The 22,031-nt window shown below is 37.9% G+C and overlaps 1 protein-coding gene across 2 annotated transcripts in view; it reads left to right on the forward strand.

Annotated features, from left to right (window-relative positions):
* The window catches only part of LOC137047002 (serine/threonine-protein phosphatase 2A 55 kDa regulatory subunit B beta isoform), a 104,799-nt gene that overhangs the window by 37,314 nt on the left and 45,454 nt on the right, over nucleotides 1–22,031 (forward strand). Inside the window, exon 1 of one of the 2 annotated variants that reach the window (XM_067424534.1) lies at nucleotides 6,711–7,115. The exons of the other annotated variant lie outside the window; for it this stretch is intronic. Coding sequence (XP_067280635.1) covers nucleotides 7,046–7,115 — 70 coding nt within the window. The 5' untranslated portion in view covers nucleotides 6,711–7,045. Of the gene's footprint in view, nucleotides 1–6,710; nucleotides 7,116–22,031 lie in introns of those variants that run through there. 2 annotated transcript variants of the gene reach the window in all.

The raw sequence follows: 22,031 nt of genomic DNA on the forward strand, positions 1-22,031 counted from the left end.
TTATTAGTTAATGCTTATTGTAAAGCGTTAACATTTTCAGTTTTGAGAAAATTATTCATTACCATAAAGCACTCACTCTCATTAATGTGCAACTGAAAATAACATGATAGCAAAGCATTAACTCATGTATTCATGTATCACATAGTCAGTAGATGAACTTGTGCGCGCGTGTGTGTGTGTGTGTGTGAGAGAGAGAGAGAGAGAGAGAGAGAGAGAGAGCTGGTGTACGTGTCTGTCTGCCTCTTATATCTCACCATATGCTCTGCTGCTGACACTATTGAGCTGACCTCCATTGCTCTCATTACTAGAACACCAGTGATATCCGCTGGGATTGAGCCTGGTTGTCACTGCAATCCATGCCTTAAATCCCAGCAGCCTCTCAGCTGCCAGAAAAGTGATCAAACTCAACAAACCTTTTCATTAAAAGCAATTAATTCAGTTTTACCAGAATTTATATTAATCAAACAATGTAGCGGACTACATGCTTAATTGATGCCAAATGCCTTGTTATTTAGAGTAAACGTTTTTTTATATTATCCTAAATAAAATAAAGTTGTTGCTCCCTAAAGACTAATACAGTTAACTGAGTCACAGATCTACATACACCAATATACACTGCATCAGTTTCACACTGCCACACATCTACATATGAGGCCAGGGAGGAAGTTAAAGTCAGCATGAAATGAAAAATCACTACTCACCTTCCTATAACCATTATATATTTAGGTTGCCTAGCAACATGGGGGAGAGGACGCCGGCGTTGTCTGTTCGCCGCTTCTCCACCCAAAAATCATGTTAGCTGTACGGTTAGATTTAGATTTTATTTTCTTATGACTGTGACTAGTCAAACAGTCAGAGCTACAATTGGGACGGTTGCTGATTGCTGGCGGCCTCTGAGAGGACGTTGTTCGCCGTTTTTCACCACTTCTCTGCTGTTTTTGTTTAAATTGTTGCGGTTGGTTCTGGTTTGAAGGATATTTCAAGTTGCTCGCTGCGGCTGCTCTCTCTTCTCTCTCTGCTCACTGGTGGTCTCCCTCCGGCTTGAGCTGCATGGTGGCTGAGGTTGACGGTTAATTGGCGGCGTTTGCACCGGCTAGCGTCATCAGCATCCGGCATAATGTTCAGATGTTCCGCTTCTCAGCTGCGCCGCTGTTCTGTCTTGCATTGCGCCCGTGGAACGGCTTCGACTTCTGCGCTTACCCCGGTGTGTCCACAGAAGTGCCCAGAAAACTTTTTTTGCCCCCTGCATGATGCTGCAGCGATCCCCATCATCTGGTCTTCAGCTGTCATGGCTCGACGACGTCATCAGGACACTGCCGAATTGGGAATATGTAGCATAGAGCCTCTAGTGCTGGGAGAAATGTAAAACATGGAGTGGACCACAGTGTACTGTGGAGCTTACAGAGACTTCCACTCATTTTTTGTTATTTTTTCCCTTTTGTTGCACTTTAAAATTTTATCGGAATGTAAAGTGCGTTATAAATAAAATCTATTATTATTATATTTATGTTATATGTTATTGATATTATTATGATTTATCCATGCATACCCTTAAAATAGGTATACTTCAAGTTCATTTTATGAAGTGTACTTAATTCAAATTCAAGTAAATTTTAAGCAAAATTGATATAGTAATTATAGAAATATCCATATGCTAGAACTATACTTGTAAGTGTACTTTTTCAATACTACTTGGGTCTAAATTGGCTTACTTATTAGTGTTTAAAAGTAGACTGTTAAAGGTGAACTATGTAGTATTTTTGCAGTAAAATATCCAAAAATCACTAGGCCGGTGTTATACATTTTGTTCAGTTGAGTACCTACAATATCCCAGATGTTTCCAACTATTTGTAAATTGTGAGAAAATTGCTATGTTAACTAAGGACAGGGACGTTTCAGCATAGCGTTTGAGGAAGTCGCCCGTCAATTGCGTCATATCTGGGCTACCCTCGGTTTCGGCTTTTATTTGGCAGGAGCGCTTTACTCTTAGCAGTGTGAACAACTGAACGCACGGAGTAACGTCATAACATAATTTTCAACACACTTAAATGTATCTAATATGATAAACAGAGCTGCATTACCTCATAATCATAACCGGAAGAGCGGATCTGTGCAGGCGCCCGGCGACTGTGTCCCTTCCTGTCATAATAAAAGTCCTGGTATTCGCGAGGCGGATATTTGTTTAACAATCGCTCCAGCAGCCGTGCTCAGCTCCACAAAACTCGGTCCTGCTCTGCTTTACACTACAGTAACATTAATAACCGCATGCATGAACGTGAGTCCTATTTTTCACCGGCTGTGATGTGAAGACCACATCTCCCAAGATGCTGTGCTCACACTTTGCGTCATCAAACTACGCATTTGTTTTGAATAGGCGCCCTCCAGTGGACAGAAAGTTGCATAGTGCACCTTTAAGTAATGTAAACAGTAGCAAACACTACTTAGTTTTCAACTAAGTTTTTTGTTTGTACTGCGTCTGCAAATATATACAAGTGAACTTAATGGTATGTTCACAGTGTACTTAGTCAATACGTGTATCACATTTTTTTAGTTTATGAAAGTACACTTTAAAGTATACTCTTAGTAAACTACTAGTTTACTAGCAAGCATAAAGCTACATGTTAATAGTGATTAGCTATGTGCTAAAACCAGGCTGAAACATATTAAGAACTCTATAAACACTCCATAGTAACCAACTGTGACAACTACCAACTGCCTAGAAACACCATAGCAACCCCCCAGAACACCTTAGCATCTGCCTAGCAACCACCCAAATTACCTTAGCAACCACTAAGCAACACCCTAGCACCCTAACAACACCCTAGCAACCACTCAGAACACCCTAGCACCCACCTAGCAATGCCATAGCAACCAACCGGAATACCTTAGCAGCTGCCTAGCAACACCCTAGCAACCACTCTGAATACCTTAGCAACTGCCTAGCAACACCCTAGCAACCACCCAGAACACCAATTACTAATCCTCTACCGCCACCTGCTGGTTAAAATAGCCATTTCGTTCAATAATTCATATTTAGACTTTATAAAGTCACTATTATAACGTTTAAAATCGTATTTAGTCAATTTATCATTTAATTTAATCTGAGCTCTGTTTTAATTATTTTACTGCTTAAAGGCCCTTAAATGCGAAACACCTAAACTGTTTAAAGGCCTTAATTGCTTGAACCCCGCTAAATGCTGCTTGCAGCTTTAATTATATATTATTTTTGCACTTTACTTTAGGTATTAAAACTCCTATTTAGGTATTAATTTGGTATATATATATACTGTAATTTAACACTTCTTATTTTAAAAACAATTTATTCTAGCTTCATGCATCCTTTTTTATAAGTGTATTACTGTCAAAATAATGTTCTGTGCTAATCAAAAACAGATAATTACTCCATAATTACAGTTTAAGTTCTATTTAACCTGGAATATTCATTTTAAGTACACTTGTTATCCGCAGCATTCTATGTTAAAAATATATGGCTATGACTGAGTTTAAACCACCATTGACTGAGCAGAAATAATCTTCTGTAATTCCACCTCAACTAGTATCAAGATTACTCGAGGGGTTTGGCGTTCCCTGTTATCTTCTAATTAAAGGGATTTGAGGCAGAGAGGATTTAATTCGCCACAATGTGGCACACAATAGGATCGGGATATAAAGATTTTGAAGTGGTCAACAGTAAGAGTAGGTTTGAGGTCCATGCTTCACTGCTCTGTATTATGGAGGAATAGAGATAATGCATTTGACTCATTTTGCGTGCAGTTCAAGATCAGTGATGTGTCAAATAACCTGAGCAGGCTGTAAATGTTTTAGCACTCAAAAAAGAGACAGGTTTTTGCTGCAAATGAAATGTGAAGAAATCATGGGCTGTTTTTTGATGTGCATTGGCAGGAAAAGTACATAATAAATGCTACTCTCTTGTCTTTGAAAGAGTCTAAATAATACAAATGTGCCATGTAATACCATGTTTTTGACATGTATACATTGAAATACTTTACAGCATTATATAAATACTTTGTCAAGTTTTGATGCTAATACTATAGGACTGAATAAAGCAAAAAAATCCAATGCAGAATGACATAAAGGGATATTTCACCCAAAATTTTAAATTAATCTTTTTAATTTTCAACATGTTGTTTTCACTCATGTTGTTTTATCATGTCATGTCCAAGTACCATCAAAGTTTTGAAAATAAAACAATTATAAAACACAACAAAATTCATTAAACAGAAACAGAATTTCAAAAAACAATTTGGCCAACAAATACTACAATTAAAAAAATTGTATGAATGTAGAATTTTTAAAACGTGACAACTTGCCCCAGATATAAATGTGACTAATTCTTAATGGTACACTATGTAACTTTTGGCCCTCTAGCGGTTAAAAAAACAAAACTGCATGCATTTTGCAGAAGGCCATTGCTTTGGTTGTGCTTCGGCTCTGCGTGACTGCGAGAGAGAGAGATTATCCTACTGCTCATGAAACATTCACTACTAGGCTTAAGAGATATAAGCAGTTTAGATGGAAAGAATCTAAAGCTGATTAGCTGAAGACATTACTGTGGCAATACACTATATTGGCAAAGGTTTTTGGATGCCTGCCTTTTCATGCACATGAACTTTAATGACATCCTTTTCTTAATCTGTAGGGTTTGGAGTTTTTTTTGAAGGTATGGAGTTATAACAGCTGCAACTCTTCTGGGAAGGCTTTCCACAAGGTTTAGGAGTGTGTTTATGGGAATCTAATTCATCCCAAAGGTGTTCAAAAGGGCCACCCCCAAACTGTTCCCACAGAGTTGGGAGCATGAAAATGTACAAGATGTCTTGGTATACTATTATTATTACTACTATTATTATTGGCATTAAGAGTTAATTTCACTGGAACTAAGGGTCCAAGCCCAACCTCTGAAAAACAACCCAACAGCATAACCTCCCCTCCACCAAACTGTACACTTGGCACATACAGTCAGGCAAGTACTGTTCTCCTGGCAACCGCCAAACTCAGACTTGTCCATCAGATTGCCAGACAGAGAAGCATGGCTGGTCACTCCAGAGAACACGTCTCCCCTGCTCTATAGTCTAGTGGTGATGTGCTTTACACAACTGCATTGCATGCTTTGCATTGCACTTGGTGATGTAAGGCTTGGATGCAGCTGCTCGGCCATGGAAACCCATTCCATGAAGCTCTCTACCCACTGTTCTTGAGCTAATCTGAAGGCCACGAAGTTTGGAGGTCTGTAGCTATTGACTCTGCAGAAAGTTGGCGACTTCTGCGTACTGTGCGCCTCAGCATGCGCAGAGCCTGTTGTTTAATTTTAGGTGGCCTACCACTTCGTGGCTGAGTTGCTGTTATTTTTTTTATTCTCTTATGAATATTTTAATTCCATTTATGTGTAAAGCACTTTGAATTGCCACGGTGTAGTTCACAAATACATGGATTCATTTATTCACACATTATTTAAATTTTATTAATTTTGACCAAAAAGCTAAATACTGTAGTCTACATTTTTTTATCAACGAATGAATAGCTCCAACCTTCAACTATTACAAGTATACAAAACTTTATCAGCATATACTGTTCAGTACACTCACATAAAGTGGTATATACTATATCTTCGTAAAATTTGTAGTAGTCCAACAATATATTTAAAGTTGGATTTATAGGACATCTAATTTTACACCCACATGCATACAGTACACTTACTATATATAGCAAATGTTGGCTATGTGATCATTTAAATTGTAAAATCGCAAAATGTAAATGTTATTATCGCACAGCAGTCTCGGCTGTGTGATTTATTGTCACAAAATATAAGCTATATTATCACACAGCTCTATACAGTATATGAAGTTGAATATTTCCAAATGTATCCAGAGACTACTCACATAAAGTGATAGCCTATATAATAAATAAAGCAAATTTCAAATATGGCAAATCACTGTTAAAATGTAAAATATATTGTCAAGCTTTAATCTGCTTAATACATTATTATAATATTATAAACTCGATTTATTTCTAGAACACTTGAAGCTGTTTTATCATGATTTTCTGTAAAGCTGTTTTGAATCAATGCGTATAGCCCATGAAAAGTGCATATACAAATAAAATTGACTTGACTACTAGTGCCGACTGTACAGTTTACAGTGTAATCTCTTTATTTAACCCCGACAGTTCAAAATCTTTATTATGGTTCTTGTCTGAACGTATCCAAGTGAGGTTTTATTTTGTAAAAAAAAAAAACCTATATATTTAGAATGTTTGAAGGAAATAATTCACAAAAAAGGAGTTTGAAACATAAACCACTGTTTTTTGACATACCCGTTCTGAAATATTGCCTCTGTGACAACTAGCCCCAGTCTGTCTTAAACAATATGTGCACGTCACCTGTCAATTAGGCCTACCAATGACATTGCTTTATTATAGCCTACTTAGGCGCTTCGCCATCACCACCATTAGTTATTAGGCTATAAAAGTGATGCAGATGGGTATAATTCAACAAGTGCTGAAACACCATCGCGCATAACATCACCATCAGCGCAGGAGTGATGCTGCTGACGCAGGTGGACAGAGGGGGCGGAGTCACTGCTGCAGCGCCAGTCTCTCATCACTTCAGCCGATGCGGCGCGTCCACGGCAGCGTCACGTCAGCACTTCAGCGCGCTCATACGGAGCGACAGAGAGGAAAGCGAGCGCTCTGAGGCTGTACGCCGCCGGTCACATTCGAAACTCGTCAAACTGTGAATGACAACTAATTTCAAGGCATGGATTTGGATTTGGATTGTTGTCATCGTGGAACTTTACATTAAATCACGGTTTGCTGCAGACAGCCCCGCCTTGTGACACCTTGCGAACCGACACCGGCTTTCTACCTCACCACGTTCATTTACAGACGGATTTCAGCAGGACTGCTGTAGGCGAATGGTGCGTCCGTGTGTCGCGCTCCGGGCTCTGGGCTGAACGCACGCACAAGCGCGGATCATGGATAGATAGCGCGTTTCTCTCTCCGTTTGTCAGTGTTATCAGCGCCTTTCTCGATGGATGAGGAAATAGACACCCGCAAGATCAACAACAGCTTCCTCCGAGACCACAACTATGCAACTGAAGGTAGGTATATCTCATCACATGATCTCCTCCTCTCAGGTGCACAGTCAGATATACAATATTTGGAATCAGCCTTAAAGGTTCCTGGTTCGATTTCAGAAATAATGACTGGATAAACTGATTTTTATTTTATTAGGCTACTTATTTAGGCTACCTAAGAAAAGTAAATAAATAAGTAATTTCTTCTAACGTAACGCTACAGAAAACCGAATCTTAACAATATAGAGCTTTGCATATATAAAAAAACATAATTTTTTTTTAGGAGTTACGGTTTATGAATTAGGCCTAGGATTTTTTAAAATCCTATTAGGATCGATGCCAAATCATGATGAAAAATCGTTTTAGCAACTCTGTTTCCTTTTTTTTTTTTTTTAAGTAGCTTACAGATGAATATTTCTCTTGATGTGTGTCAGACATGCTGGCCGTGTAACACAAATACAATAATGCGAAATTTGTATTGTAGTGTTTTATTCAAGCTAAAAATAGCTGAGCAGTCTGACTAACACTTTAAGAAGATTTTCTGGTGGTTTAGTCCGCCCAGGTCCATCAGTGTGTAAGAGCTGACAGTGTAGATCTGCAAATTTTGAATGTGGTTGAAAATAATGTAGAATCTATTTCTGACAAACTGGTGAAAATCACAGACTATTTAACTTCAATAACAATTTTTATGGGAATATTAATTATACAACACAAAATAACTAATTATTTTAGAATGCACATGTAGGAAATAACCCACATAAGGTACAGTATACGGCTAGGGTCATGAATGATGCCTTTAGGATTTGTTCCAATCCAAATGGTATTGGGAGTTCCAAATGGAATCTTGTACACATTCCTAAGAGAACTACATATTGACAAATCATCGATAAAATCATCGACTGAAATGCTTACAGTGGAAATTGGCCTTTTGTTACAGTTATAAACATGTTTCCCATTGTGAACTGTTGCAGTTATGTTACTTGTCTTCCAAGGCAAGTAGAGCCAGTGCAAACTGTAGATTATATTGACAGTAAAGGCATTCTTCTTCTCTGACAATAGACAGCTGAAGAGTTTTACTGTGCCAGACCCTCCTCTCATGCACAGACAAGAAGCCTTCAACAGGACTGGTGCGATGCATCAGTGATGGGGGGGGTTGGTTAGAGACAGAGATGGAGAGAGAAAGGGAGGACGGGAGGGATGGCGAGAGAAGGGAATAAATCAGAGATTAAAGCCAGAGAACACATAGACAGATGTGATGTCATTCCAGCTGCGAAAATCCACATTTCAGGCAGGCTATGCTCAAATCCAGTCTTTAAGAGTATTTATTCTTAATGAATTCAAAATGGACCCTTCTTAATTCACATGGCTGGTCTTACCGTGTGTAGTTCACTAGCCTTTTTATTTAGTTTATTAATGTTGTGGGAGATTTATTTATTGTATTCTGGGGTAAAAGGAGTCAAAATTCTGATGGTTAGTTTGGTGAGCCATTTTTGAGCTATTGTACATGACATGTGTTGATGCCAAAATTGTGTGGTTTGGCAATTGTTTTCAGTTTTGGAGCATTGAAATCATTGATTGCATCTGTGTGTACTTCACCCACTGACCTTAGATGAGCTGAGCAGCTCTCCTGTCGTCTGGAGAATAGAATCTACTACATGCCACTTCTCATCTTCCCTTGTTAATTCTCTGTGAATTATGCAAGCGCTCCCCTCTCATCCATCACCTGCAGCCCTTGTAGAACATGCTGTCTGTGTGTCTGATGGCCAAACTTACCCTTACTTTAAAAGAGAGCCAAGTTATTAAATCATGGAGTATATATAGCATAGTGTTCAGAAAAAATCTTATTTTAGTACCTGTAACTCTAAGAATAAAATATTCACACTTAAAGATAAAGTTCGTCCAGAAATTAAAATTCTAGTTTGTTATTACGAACCCATAGGACTGCACTAGTTGCCTTTCCCTTTGATTTTCCATTCCATTCATTTTTAGGCTTTAAAAATTAAGCAAAAGCACCAAAACAATATAAAGTACACTCTAAAAAATGCTGGGTTAAAAACAACCCAAGTTGGGTTGAAAATGCACCGACCCAACAATTGAGTTGTTTTAACCCAATGGTTGAGTTGTTTTAACCCAGTGGCTGAGTTGTTTTAACCCAGTGGTTGGGTTAAATGTTGCTTAAGACAACCCAATTGCTGGGTAAGAACAACTCAACCATTGGGTTAAAACAACCCAATTGTTGGGTCGGTGCATTTTCAACCCAACTTGGGTTGTTTTTAACCCAGCATTTTTTAGAGTGTATCATTAATTAATATGACTTGTGCACCATATTCTAAGTCTCCTGAAGCCGTACAATTGCTTTGTTTGAGTAACAGAGCGAAATGTACGTACGTTAATCTTCTGATAATCTTCCCTGGCAGTGAGCTGCTAACCACTAGATCATTGAGTCAAGTGAGTTGAAGTAAACAGAGTTAAATTTGTTAACCAATCATTCATACTTTTTTTGTTCATTGAAAAGATGTGCTTCATTTACAAATTGGACATTACTTCTATCATAAACTCTTGTGAATGCATCAAGGAAAGCTAGGATGGATGGCAATTTTATTAACAATAAGGGCTGTGCAATTAATCTGAAAAATATGTGAGAGATTATGATAATGGTTGCCGTGATTGAATAGTGAAAGGTGTCGATTGCAGAATTCCATTAAGGTTTACTCCTTTTGCTTCAAAGACTATAACTTGCAGGTGCTCTATACAAAATACTTGTTTCATTGTAAAAGCTAATAATCAATAAATGGGACTAGAAGTGGGAAACTGACGAGGACTATACAATTGAGGTAAATTCAGTAGACAAGAACTCCAGAAAACAGTTTTTACATTTACGAGTAGGCATATGACTGAATCAAATTTTCATGTTGCGATAATTGCTGAGGCTTTTATCATGGTGTAGGGTTTTATCACGATATTCAAATAAGTTGCAAAGTGTGATTATAACAGGTTTAATAACTTTTTTTCTTATACCAAAAATAACTGTTAACATTTAAATACAATAAAGCTATACACACAAAAAAAAAAATTAAACACATTTTTCAACAGATTAAAGTGCAAAACAATTATAAAGACACTTTACAATAATGTCCCACATTAGTTAACGTTAGTTAATGCATTAACTAACATTTAATAATGAGCAATAGCTACACTTGTTACAGAAGTTGTTGTTCTTTGTTAACGGTAGTTTTTAAAGGTCCCATTCTTTGTGTGTTTTCGAAGCTTTGATTGTGTTTACAGTGTGCAATATAACATGAGTTTCGCGTGTAAAAAAACACAGTATTTTTCACACAATTTACTTATCTGTACAGCGCTGTTTCCTCTGTCCTAAAAACGGCCTGATGATTTCCTTGTTCTATGAAGTCCCTCCTTCAGAAATACGTAACGAGTTCTGATTGGGCCAGCTCTTCCGGTGTTGTGATTGGACAGCAGCTTAGCTCACTTTGCCCGGAAAGGTCCCACCTCTTACCATAATGGGGAGATGCAAGCGCTGAATGCGCGCTCTTCTCCACTTGGGAGAGCAACAAGACCACGCCCCCTTTTTTGCGTGTTCTTGTGGGCGGAGGGTAAGTCAACAAACGGTTCTAGTGACGTCATTCCTGAAGGAAGTGCAGCGGTGTAGTCCAAACCGGCCGTTCGCTGTAAGCTTTGAAAGGGAACTTCTGTTACATAAAATATCTCGTTTGGCATTGAACTTTGAGCTTTATAATTTTACAGGTATTATTTATGCTCCAACAGCAACATTTCACACTAACTAAAGTTTGAAAGACGGAATCGCGAAGAACAGGACCTATAAAAATTCTACTGATTATTGTTGGTTCATGTTTGCCAGTGTGTAGTAGTTGACATAAATGCAATATAATATACATAACTATGTTTTCAGTGGTGTATAAAGACCTTACATAATGAACCGTTATGTTTTTATTACCTCACAACGAGCCATTTCTATCTTCAAACATGACGGGTCCCCTTACATTGAAGTCAACATTTTGCACCGTCATGTTTCTACAGTAGCCCTCAATGGATTTTAAATGAAATTAATTAATTATCTAGAAGTATTTTTCAGTCAGTTAATGTTAACTAATGTTACCTAATGGATCCTTATTGTACAATTTTACAGAACAATAATAAAGAATCAGAATATTTTCAATAATTTTCTAGGGCATGTTGTAGTCCAGATTAAAATGTTTAAGTTAGAAAATAAATAGCCTATTAAGTCTTTAAGTATACATGTATTTGGTGCTACGGTGCACACACACAATGCAAATACAACAATTAAAATAGCTGTTAGCCTGTTAAAAACATTTAAATGCTGTTCAGAAACAGAAAGTAGCGCAGCTATTTAGTTTTTCGTAATAAATAATTATTCACCATATTAAGGGCCCATGATAACAATATTGTGCATGTTCATTATCGTGATATTAACGTATACCGGCACGTCTAATTGCGAGTTGTAAAAATTACCTGATCTTTAGACCGTGCGTGCCATTGTATAGGCTGAAAGTCTAACTTCCACAGCCTCGTTTTTATCCTCGTAAAGTTCTAACCTAAATAAGGTCTACTGCATGGTAAAAAAACATCTAGGACAGTATCTGAAACTTCTTCTTTTGTGTGTGTAAGAAAGAAAAAAATGATAGAGCCTTGGAATCACATTGTGTTAAAGGTGTCATGAACTGGCCTTTTTATTTTTTTATACTGTTGTCTGAGGTCAACTAATGATGTTTGTGTGGTTTTTACATTCAAAAACATCATAACTAATATGTAATAGGCTATTTTCTACACTGGTTTTGAGGCTCTCTCTTGAATGCTGGGTTTTGTTGGGCGTGACGCACTGGAGACTTGGAAGTAAACGCCCATGGCTAGGATTGGAGAAGATTTGTATATTTAATGAGCTTAAGCTCCGCTGTCAGTTCACATGAAGGAGGGGAGAGAGTGTGGAATCGGAACCCAGAATGATTATCTCGATCACAGGGCTCGTAAACGTCTTTATCAAACAAACACAATGTTTTATCTCTCATCGACCTGCGACGGATTGGACTATTATTTTTATATTACACATAGCTCGCAAGATCAAACGATCCCGCAGTGAACTGAAGTGAACATGTCTTCCCCACGTGAGCTGCAACTTCATTAAAAATAAAGTTCAACCACACATTCCTAATATTATGATCAGAAGGAAGCTTATGCAGCGACTGTGTTCTTCCACAATCAGGAATAGTGCAATATCTTAATCTTCCTCTGCATGTTTTATGTTGTTGACCAGCTCCTAGCACGAGCCCTCCATGAGTCGACGGGCAAGGCTACTGGATTAGATGCGCTGTAGATTCTGTAGAGGCGGCCCTGTCATAGTAATCACTGTTAAGTGGTCTAAATGTATTTGTATAAATATATATATCGTCTGTGGAAGGCATAAAATGTTAGTTTAATCATTGCAATTGGTCCGAATGAAATATCACGTGTTCCCTGTCAGTCAACGTGTGAGCCCGTTCACGTAGACATCATACTTCATCAGCGCGTTCACGTATTCTGTGCAGACAGAGTGACAATGGCAGGCAAACAGTTTACATTGGCTATTGTATTACTTTAAATCACTGTACTGTAAAGTTTTCTCACCTCTGAACGACACATGTAATCCAATAACATCTCTGGTCGTCTCGCTTCTGGTCTGTGCACATTCATGCGTTTTGGAGGAGGCGTGGCTTTTGGGCAGCGATTTGCAGGGAGTGTGGGATCATATGCTTTCAATGCTAGCATGCTAAAGTTAGCATTTCTCAGAACTCCTATTAATGATCTAATAAAGGATTACAGAATTGTATTTTTTGAGTGAATTTTTACCATTCTACGGACATGAATGATGTGGCATGTTATGTAAAAATGTGCTCTTACCTTTCTTGACAATCAATAGAATATCATAAACACTTGGGTTTGGCTTTTGACTCGGTTCAGTCAACACAAACTCCTACAGCACGTATAAACACCCTAGAAACAATGTAAACATCTAGTTGTTAATTGTCTTGAGCAATGATAGAGCGTCAGCAAGCTGAGATTTTCAAGCACTCTGGCCTGGAATTACAATAGCATTTACAACTGACTCAATGGTAATGGGACAATAGGGAAAACATTCAGAAGCCTCTTAATGTTGCCTTTTTGAAGCATAGAGCAATATAATTAGCAGAAAACTGAAAAACAGTCATTACGAGACAGCTTTGAGGAGCTTACAGCTTGAGCAGTTAACTACTGTCATACTAATGCCTCTGCTGTTTTGACAATCAGATAAATAAATGATGACCTATGCATTTTTAAAGCAGTTTTAATGCTACCATGTTTATCCCTGCTTCGCTCTGGTCCACAAGGTTCTGTCAGCATTTTTGTGCAGGGTAGACAGAGCATATATTAACCACAAAATGAAAGCCTTCACAATGAAAGCAAAAGTGAAACTTATACATGAGCTGAAAAACAAGTGGCGTTAAAGACCTTTTGACCTCAGTCACAAAGAGAGATCAAAGGTAATTTTATCTAAATCACAGCTGACCAGACAAAACGACCCAGTAAATGTTTAGTCTGCAGTAGGGCTTTGCAATATTGAAGAAAAATGCGACATGCGATTCCATGTTAAAGCCACATTGTGTGATATTTTCCCCAATCCAGCGGTGAAAAGGTATATGACCATCCAGTGAATAATTGTTTCTGTTCTTCTCAATTCTGATTTCGTTTTAACTCCTAATTAGTCCAAGATTAACATGGCAATCCCCCTCTTCACATTCGACACGGTGCCATCGAGTGTTAAAACGCGAAAGGCGAAGCTTGATTTAACGGGTATGTCCCTCTTTGGCTAATGTACTTTCAAGATGGAGAGGCAACATGGCGACCTGCATTCGAACCCCTCACCCGTATGTATTTTGAATGGCATATTATAAACTTACAAGAATACTTTATTACTTGAAAGAAGTAAATATACATTGAGCAAAAAATACAATGAGCACATATTTTTGAAAGAACTAAGTGTTTTTAGCTAAGAATAAACTAAAAAAGTTACACAGTGTAGCTTTAAATAATGCGATATTCGATATGCGATACGATATTTCAATTAGTGTGTGAAATCTATTTAAATACAATTTTTTTTTAAATGAAACACTGAGAATACCATTTATGTGTTTCACATTCTTTCTGGCAAAAGAAAGCATCGCTACAACTTCTGAAAGTGAGTCCAGAAGCGTTTTAGCAAAAATGTATGTCACAAATCTGACAATATAATTTTAACATCAATGTAAACAAACAAAAAATGTAATTGCAAATGTAATCCAGACACAAAACGGAACTAAAGGGATCACGCGCTTTCAGAGAGGCGACATGCGCACGTTTCGGTGTGTGTCAGACAGCGCGAGACTGCAAATTGTTGTTTTTCGTAAGTTATTGCGTTTAATAACTTTTTAACCTCAAGCAAGTCGCATAAGTAAAAGTTGTGTGCCCAGTCTATTCTCTGCTATATGCATCACAGCTTTGACCTAAAACATACACTTTTTCACAATGTTGAATATTAAAATCATTCAGATATTGCGTGCCGTTGTGATATGCATATTGCGATATATACATTTGCAATATTTCGATAATTCCGATATATTGCGCAGCCCTAGTCTGCAGTAAAATAACCCTGCACCATTCAAAGACATTGCCATCAGCTCAGACATTTAATATTTCTCAAAACTAAAAGAAGTTGTAGTATCATGAGGTGAGCTACAGTGGATGCAGGTTAGAAGGAAACTCCTGGAAGATCAGCGGTAATCTGCAAAATTAGCCCTGTCCAGGTCCACTCAAGGGGTCACTTAATGAGCCATAGTTCTCTAATCTGATCTCAGAGTCTTATCTGGCTCATCTCCTTCCCTCCATATGCCTCCTGAATTTTCTGGAAAGCAGATTTTCTCTAGAACAGTATATTTAGGAAGACTCAAAGCAACTGAGCAAGTACTTCAGTTTAGCACGATTAATCATATTTGAATCATGATAACAATTTCTCCTCTTGATAAAGTAAAAATAATCATTGTGATATTTGCTATTTATTTGTCCTGAAAGCACTTTATTTGACTTTTCCGTTAACTTGCATCTGTATATCTTTACTGCTTGTGGTTATTAGATTTCAAGAGTTTTTCTCTTAAAAGGATACATTTAATGCCCAGGGTTTACTTATTCTTCTCAATCTGGCAACAACGTGCACTTTCTCTCTGGGCTGCAAAAAAGGGCTAATGATCTGACAACACAGACAACCGTGTGTCATTTAGGTATCTAGTTTCATTAATGTATAGTGTAATTATATGTAGTATAGTGTTCAATTTACTCTTATCGATACACTTTTAAAAAAAAAAATATTTTTCATTTGATGCAAATAGTCCATGTGGCACCTACAAGTAAAGTGTAGTCTGTTAGTGAAGAACACTTGAAATGTGAAATATATGTGTGTGTGTGTGTGTGTGTGTGTGTGTGTGTGTGTGTGTGTGTGTGTGTGTGTGTATATATATTTTTATATATATATATACTACACTTTAGTTTATAAACAACATATTAATGCTTTATTCTTCATGATTATATTCTACAAGCCATAATCCTACCCAATACCTAAAAAGAACAACTACCTTACTAACTATCAATAAGCAGTAAGAGAGGCAAAAGTCGTAGTTAATAGTAAGAATTGGACCCTAATCTAAAGTGTGACCACATCTTAACACTAGAACTACCAAGGAGATCATTTTGACCATTTTTTTTATTTTGCAATTAATAACTTTGTTGAAATTAAACCCATATAGCTATAGTACCTTTACTTTTCCTAAATGTGTGTATATTTTCTTCTACTATAGTTATTTTAATAAAATTAGTATTTCTACCATGAACATAACTTTGGGCACGGCCTAGTAGCTCTTACACAATTATATATTACAAAAAATCATAATATGTAGACCTATCTTTGTTCTCTTGGCACTTGGTGCTCAATTTATTCCATACTATTTGATTTTATTCAAATTGAGGATTTTGTTTGAGGATTTCGACACTTTTTAAGGGTGATGCCATTATAAAGTATGTTGACAGACATGTAAAGCTTCATTCTAAAACCTCAATATAAGCTTCAAATGTACATATGACATGACAAAAATGACATTTGGTGCAGTCTAGTAAGACCGCTATAGCCATTGTGGTAGTTATAGAATTCCGGTATAGTTATAGTGTTAATGTTGAGAGGATGAAGAGGTACATTCATTCCTTTTGACAAAATATTTTAACCCTATATTATATATTTTTTATACAATATACTAACCCAAACAGTGTGTTGCTTGTACAGTCGTTTGTTCGTACAGGAATGATACATTAGTCCATTAAATGGTAGTTGTAACCAAGTCCATTTTCTGCTCCCAACAGTCCCTCTTGTTATTACCCCATTACTTGATGGAGTGGACCAGGGACACATTAACAGTTTGTAGGGTCTGGACACTGCATCTCTGGACACAGGCAGTTCATTACCTTACAGGCACAGGGTAGTGACGTGCCCTTCGGACCTCCTGACCCTGCGTTAGTGTAACGGCTGTGTCGCTCTGCTGGAGAGTTTGGGGAGGGGGCTGGGGTCTAGCCAGAGATCCCTTTGGCTCCATTGTGAACCTCTTGTGTTGGCTCATTAAAATCAGATTGCTGATGCTTCCCGTTTTGGCGCCTCTCTCTTGCTTTTTATCAAATGCCCTACGGCACTGTAGCACAAGCTACCAAATTTTTTGACATTGTTTGCACCGCAGTTTCCTGTCTCTGTCACCTCCTGTGTCTTCTTATGTTTACCCAATTTGTACGACAAAAACCTTTACCTCCTTTTCCTCTCCTCATTACTGCACCCTCAGCATCATGGTTCCCTCCTTTCATGCCGGTTGATGGACAAATGGAGGTGCCCTGGTACATATTGACAACCATTTAACAGGAGCAGTCAGATAAACGATTTTTCCAGTGCTGAACTAAATTGGTAGTCATCTGTGTGGAACGGCCACCATATTACCGACCACAGCGTTCTCAAAGAAAATAGCTTGAAAACCTGTATGAAAACATGTCAAATTACCCCAGATGCTTCTTCATTTCATGTTCACAGCCATCATCTCTAGATGGCAGTGCTATGGTAGTGGCTATTAGAGGTCGATAAGATTGAATTTTGCCCCTGAGATTCAATTTAGAGTTGTTTGAGCCAGGAAAGGTGGGAAATGAAGTGAAAATAACTGTCAAATGTTTGTATACATAAAACATGCACAGTTATCTTTTAGAGAGGATTTGCATATTTAATGAGCAAAATCTTTTATTCTAAAGATGTATGGTGATTGCATTGAAAAAAATATGCAAGGCACTCTTAAACCGATTCATTGTGGCTCAGGGGCTTCTGATGAAGAAAGCCTCAACACTTTGTAAACAAATCTTACTGTTTTAAAAATGTATTTTATTTTTGCCAGTCCAAAAAAAATTGTTAAGAAAGAGATCACTTTTCTGTTCTTTGTTATATATTGTTATTTTTTGGCAATCGTAATACTGCAGAAATAGTAACAGTAGCATGGTAGCTGTTAAAACTGTTGCTAATGTGGTATCTTGGGTAATTTAAAGAACATCACAATTGTGATTAAGTCTTTTTAATTCCATGATGACTTTCTCAGCTGTTCTACTCTGTCAGTGGAGTAAAGCCATCATCCTTTCAGCTAGGAGGGTTGATGATTATTTAATTTCACATGCTAATGTTCCCAGTCAAGGATAGCACATTAGCATGTATGGTCACAGTGAAAACACTAGAGACCACTAAATGAAAACGGAGAACCCTGGCAGAATATATTCTATTTAAATTCACAAAGCAGAACATTAGTGTTCCAATTTCACCAAAGAATGAAAAAAATTGACAATATTTGATGATTATTATTTATTAATCGTGGTCATTTTTGTGATCGTGGCTCCCAATGAGTGGTCCTATGTCGTACAGTGAGAGAGGTTCAAAGATGGCGTTTGTCACAGACTTGAGACCAAAGATAGCCTACGACAATTTTCTGACAGTTTCAGAAATTCAGCATGATCATTGCACAGTGCGTTTGCTGCTGCGACCTACTGACCAGCCAATAAAAATGCAACATGAAATCAACGACATGGTGCTAAAACTTTTCCTTTCTTCTTTTGCCATGTCCTGTTTTCCGGCACACATAAAAACTGTAAAAGTGTGATTCATCATGGTCTTTTTGTTTACCCATAGCACACGCTGATGATGTTTTATTCTTCTATAGAATATTGCATCGTAGCTTAAGAGTCAATGGGGGTCGTTATCATACAGTCTACATACATGTCGTTATTAATGTAACAGTAACATTTCTCATTAATGTACACACAGCACCCCATATTGACCGAAAGACACAGAATTGTTGACATTTTTGCCGATTTATTAAAAAAGAAAAAATGAAATGTCACATGGACCTAAGTATTCAGACTAGGGGTGTAATGATTAGTTTTAACAACGATTTGCTTCGTATCACAATTTGAGGTTGCCGATTCGATTCATGGATGATATTGGTTCATTTAGAACGATACAATCCAAAACGATTCAGTGACTTGAAATCGATTCAGTAACTTTTTAGCCAAAAATTTAAATCAGTGTGACTGAAATAGATACGTGAATTTTCCTAGCTTCCTGTTGTTTCTTTTAAGGGAATCAGGAATCAATATAAAGTCTGACGTACTTAACTCAAATGCGTTATTTCCTTTTATCGATACAATCGATTGATTACCTTTTAAAACGATATTAGATCGATATATGTCGTCCGGAAGGCCAACTTGCCGAGTACAGATCGATGTAGTTGGATCATAGGAATATAAATCGATGTAGTAGATGAATCGTTACACCCCTAATTCAGACCCTTTGCTGTGACACTCATATTTTTAATTCAGGTGCTGTCCATTTCTTTTGATCAACATTGAGATGGTTCTACACCTTCATTTCAGTCCAGCTGTGTTTGATTATACTTGATTAGGAAAGCCACACACCTGTTTATAAAAGACCTTACAGCTCACAATGCATGTCAGAGCAAATGAGAATCATGAGGTCAAAGGAACTGCCTGAAGAGCTCAGAGACAGAATTGTGGCAAAGCACAGATCTGGCCAAGGTTACAGAAACATTTCTGCTGCACTTAAGGTTTGCTAAGAGCACAGTGGCCTCCATAATCATTAAATGGAAGATGTTTGGGACAACCAGAACCCAGAGCTGGCGGTCTGGGCAAAACTGAGCTACCAAGGGAGAAGAGCCTTGGTGTGAGAGGTAAAGAAGAACCCAAATATCACTGTGGCTGAGCTCCAGCGATACAGTTGGAGATGGGAGAAAGTTGTAGAAAGTCAACCATCACTGCAGGGAGTGGAGGGAGGAGTTTAGCCATTTAACCAGTAGTGAACCAGTAGCTTATCGATGACTGCTGAAACCGTGTTGTTGTCCCTGCATGGTGCATTCATAGTTGGCCAAAGGTGTCAGTGCAGAGTCTGGTTCCCTTGGTCTTCGCTGAGGATCTGTGCCAATGGCTGTCTTGTCGATGAGTTCTTCACAGGGTGACCTCGACTCCTAGTGCCTTTCTAATTGTCATGGTCTTTGCTGACGTTCAGGGCTGCGTTGTGTTCATCTGATGGCACAGGTCCACTATCTGATCTTGATACACACCAGATTCTGAGCTTACCTGACTACGGTAACCTCCAGATAAGGACGAGACAGACAAACTTAGATGCCATTCCTCTTTCAATGTAAGAAGTTGACCTAATAAATGCAGCCAGACAACTGCAATAATATCACTAGCCTAAATTATTTTGGCCATGTTAATCATGCAGTGAAAATCTGATATCGTGACAGCCCTATTTTGTTGTATAGAAAAAGCTTGGACATTCTGAGACTGCAGGTGAAATGCCAAATTTGGCATTGTAAATAGAGAAAATGTGTCACAGTGATGTGTGTGAGACACGTGTCTTGTTTCTCCCATACTCCCAATATAAAAACTTTCTATTTTGTCTCTGATTACAGCATATGGGCACAATAAACCTGTATTAGAGATGCAGATGGTCGCAGACATTGCATGTAATAGAGACAAATAGTGCCAGTGTTCACAGGGTGACCATGAATGCTGATGTTGAAGGATTCGTAAGCTACTGCAGGATTGATAACAACCAGACCCATTAATGTGGACCAGATGTCACATTCACAGTCATGCTCTCTCTCTCTCACAGCTGCTTAGTCACAGCTGCTTAGTCGTGAACTGCAATATTTACAATTGATATGGATCAGTCACTGTACATCGGAATAACTGTAAGCACCAGTCCAGTAATGCTATTTAGCCAATGTTGGGCAAACTACTATGAAACTTCCCAAGATGCCATCTACTCATAAATTAAACTGTAGTCACTCTACTTTTTTAGATAGCTAGTTAGGTTCACCAGAAGTATCTGATAAGTAAGGGATAATGTACACCTAGCCGGTTGTTATCGCAGAATAAACCCCGACAGAGTGATCAGGACCCCGACGCGAAGCGGCTACTAGTCTCAAATAAATTAGACACAAAATATTGTCTTGAGATTAAATATTTAATTAGCTCTTACGCAAAGCTTCCTCGAAGAAAAACAGTTCCAACCTGCTTTAAGCCTTTATCTATTGCTGCTAAATGTTGAAAATGAATGCTGAAAGGGTTAGTTCACCCAAAAATGAAACCAAGCCTATGATTTACTCACCCTCAAGTCATTATGTGTGTATATGACATTCTTCTTTCAGACAAATACAATCAGAGTTATATTTAAAAAGTCCAGGCTAACGTTAATCCAAGCAGTAGTTGTAGTTGTGTTTGAAGTACATAAAAAATGCAGCTGTCCTTCAAATAACGTGCTCCACACAACGCCGATGGGTTAATAGAGCCTTCTGATTCGAATCGATGCGTTTGTGTAAGAAAAATATCCATATTTAAAACTTTATAAAGGAAACTAAAGGAAAGTGGGAATTATAAGGGATATTGTGATGTGATGTGTACGTTTGCGGAAGAAAACTTGAGACCACAATCAAGGCATTTCAGATGATCATTGATAACAACTTCGTTTGGAATGACCATTTTCATGCTCAAACAGCAACATTGCACACTAAAGAAAGTTGAAAATGTAAAAATAAAGCATAATAGGACCCCTCTAAATATATTTTAAACTAGACAGATTAACTACTGTCAGACCGCTGAAAAATGTAGTGAAGTTAGTAGCAAGTTTGAGTGATTCCCCTACTTTGTCTTTAACCTATAAGATTCTGTGCTGCTCTGCTCTCGATCCTCTTTGCATTTGCGTCTTTGTTTACTGCTGCTGCATGCCCATAAATCAAGACTGATTTATTTCCTCTAAGCCCGCCAATTCCTATGTGGTTATTTATGTATCCATATGGAGAAGGCCTTTCTCCACCACTGCAGTGAACAGTAGTGCTGCTTCAGTACCTGAACTCAGCAAAACGCCTCTTTATATTTACTGCAATCCCCCCTGTCAGCATCAAGCCACCCAATACCAGCCAGACAAAAGCTTCTGTGGCCCCTAACAGCTAACAATGGAGGGCCAACTCTGCAGGGAATTACAGTCTATGGGTAAAAGCCTTTATTGAGGTATAGGGGGACCAAGAGGCAGTTTATCTCTGTATGTGTTTAAAGGAATAGTTTGTCAAAAAATGTAATTTGAGTCATACTCTGCCTTCTGTGTAACACAAAAAAGAGATCCAGATTCGAGTGTGAAAAAGTGCGTACCCCAAATCATTCATGCTCTTTAGAATGATCAGCTTATCCAGTCACCACCAAACACTGCTTTGATGATCAAAAAAACTAAAACAGTTCATCAGATCAGTTCATTTTTAAGTA

This window comes from Pseudorasbora parva, chromosome 18, assembly GCF_024679245.1.
Source record: "Pseudorasbora parva isolate DD20220531a chromosome 18, ASM2467924v1, whole genome shotgun sequence".
Taxonomy (NCBI): Eukaryota; Metazoa; Chordata; class Actinopteri; order Cypriniformes; family Gobionidae; genus Pseudorasbora; species Pseudorasbora parva.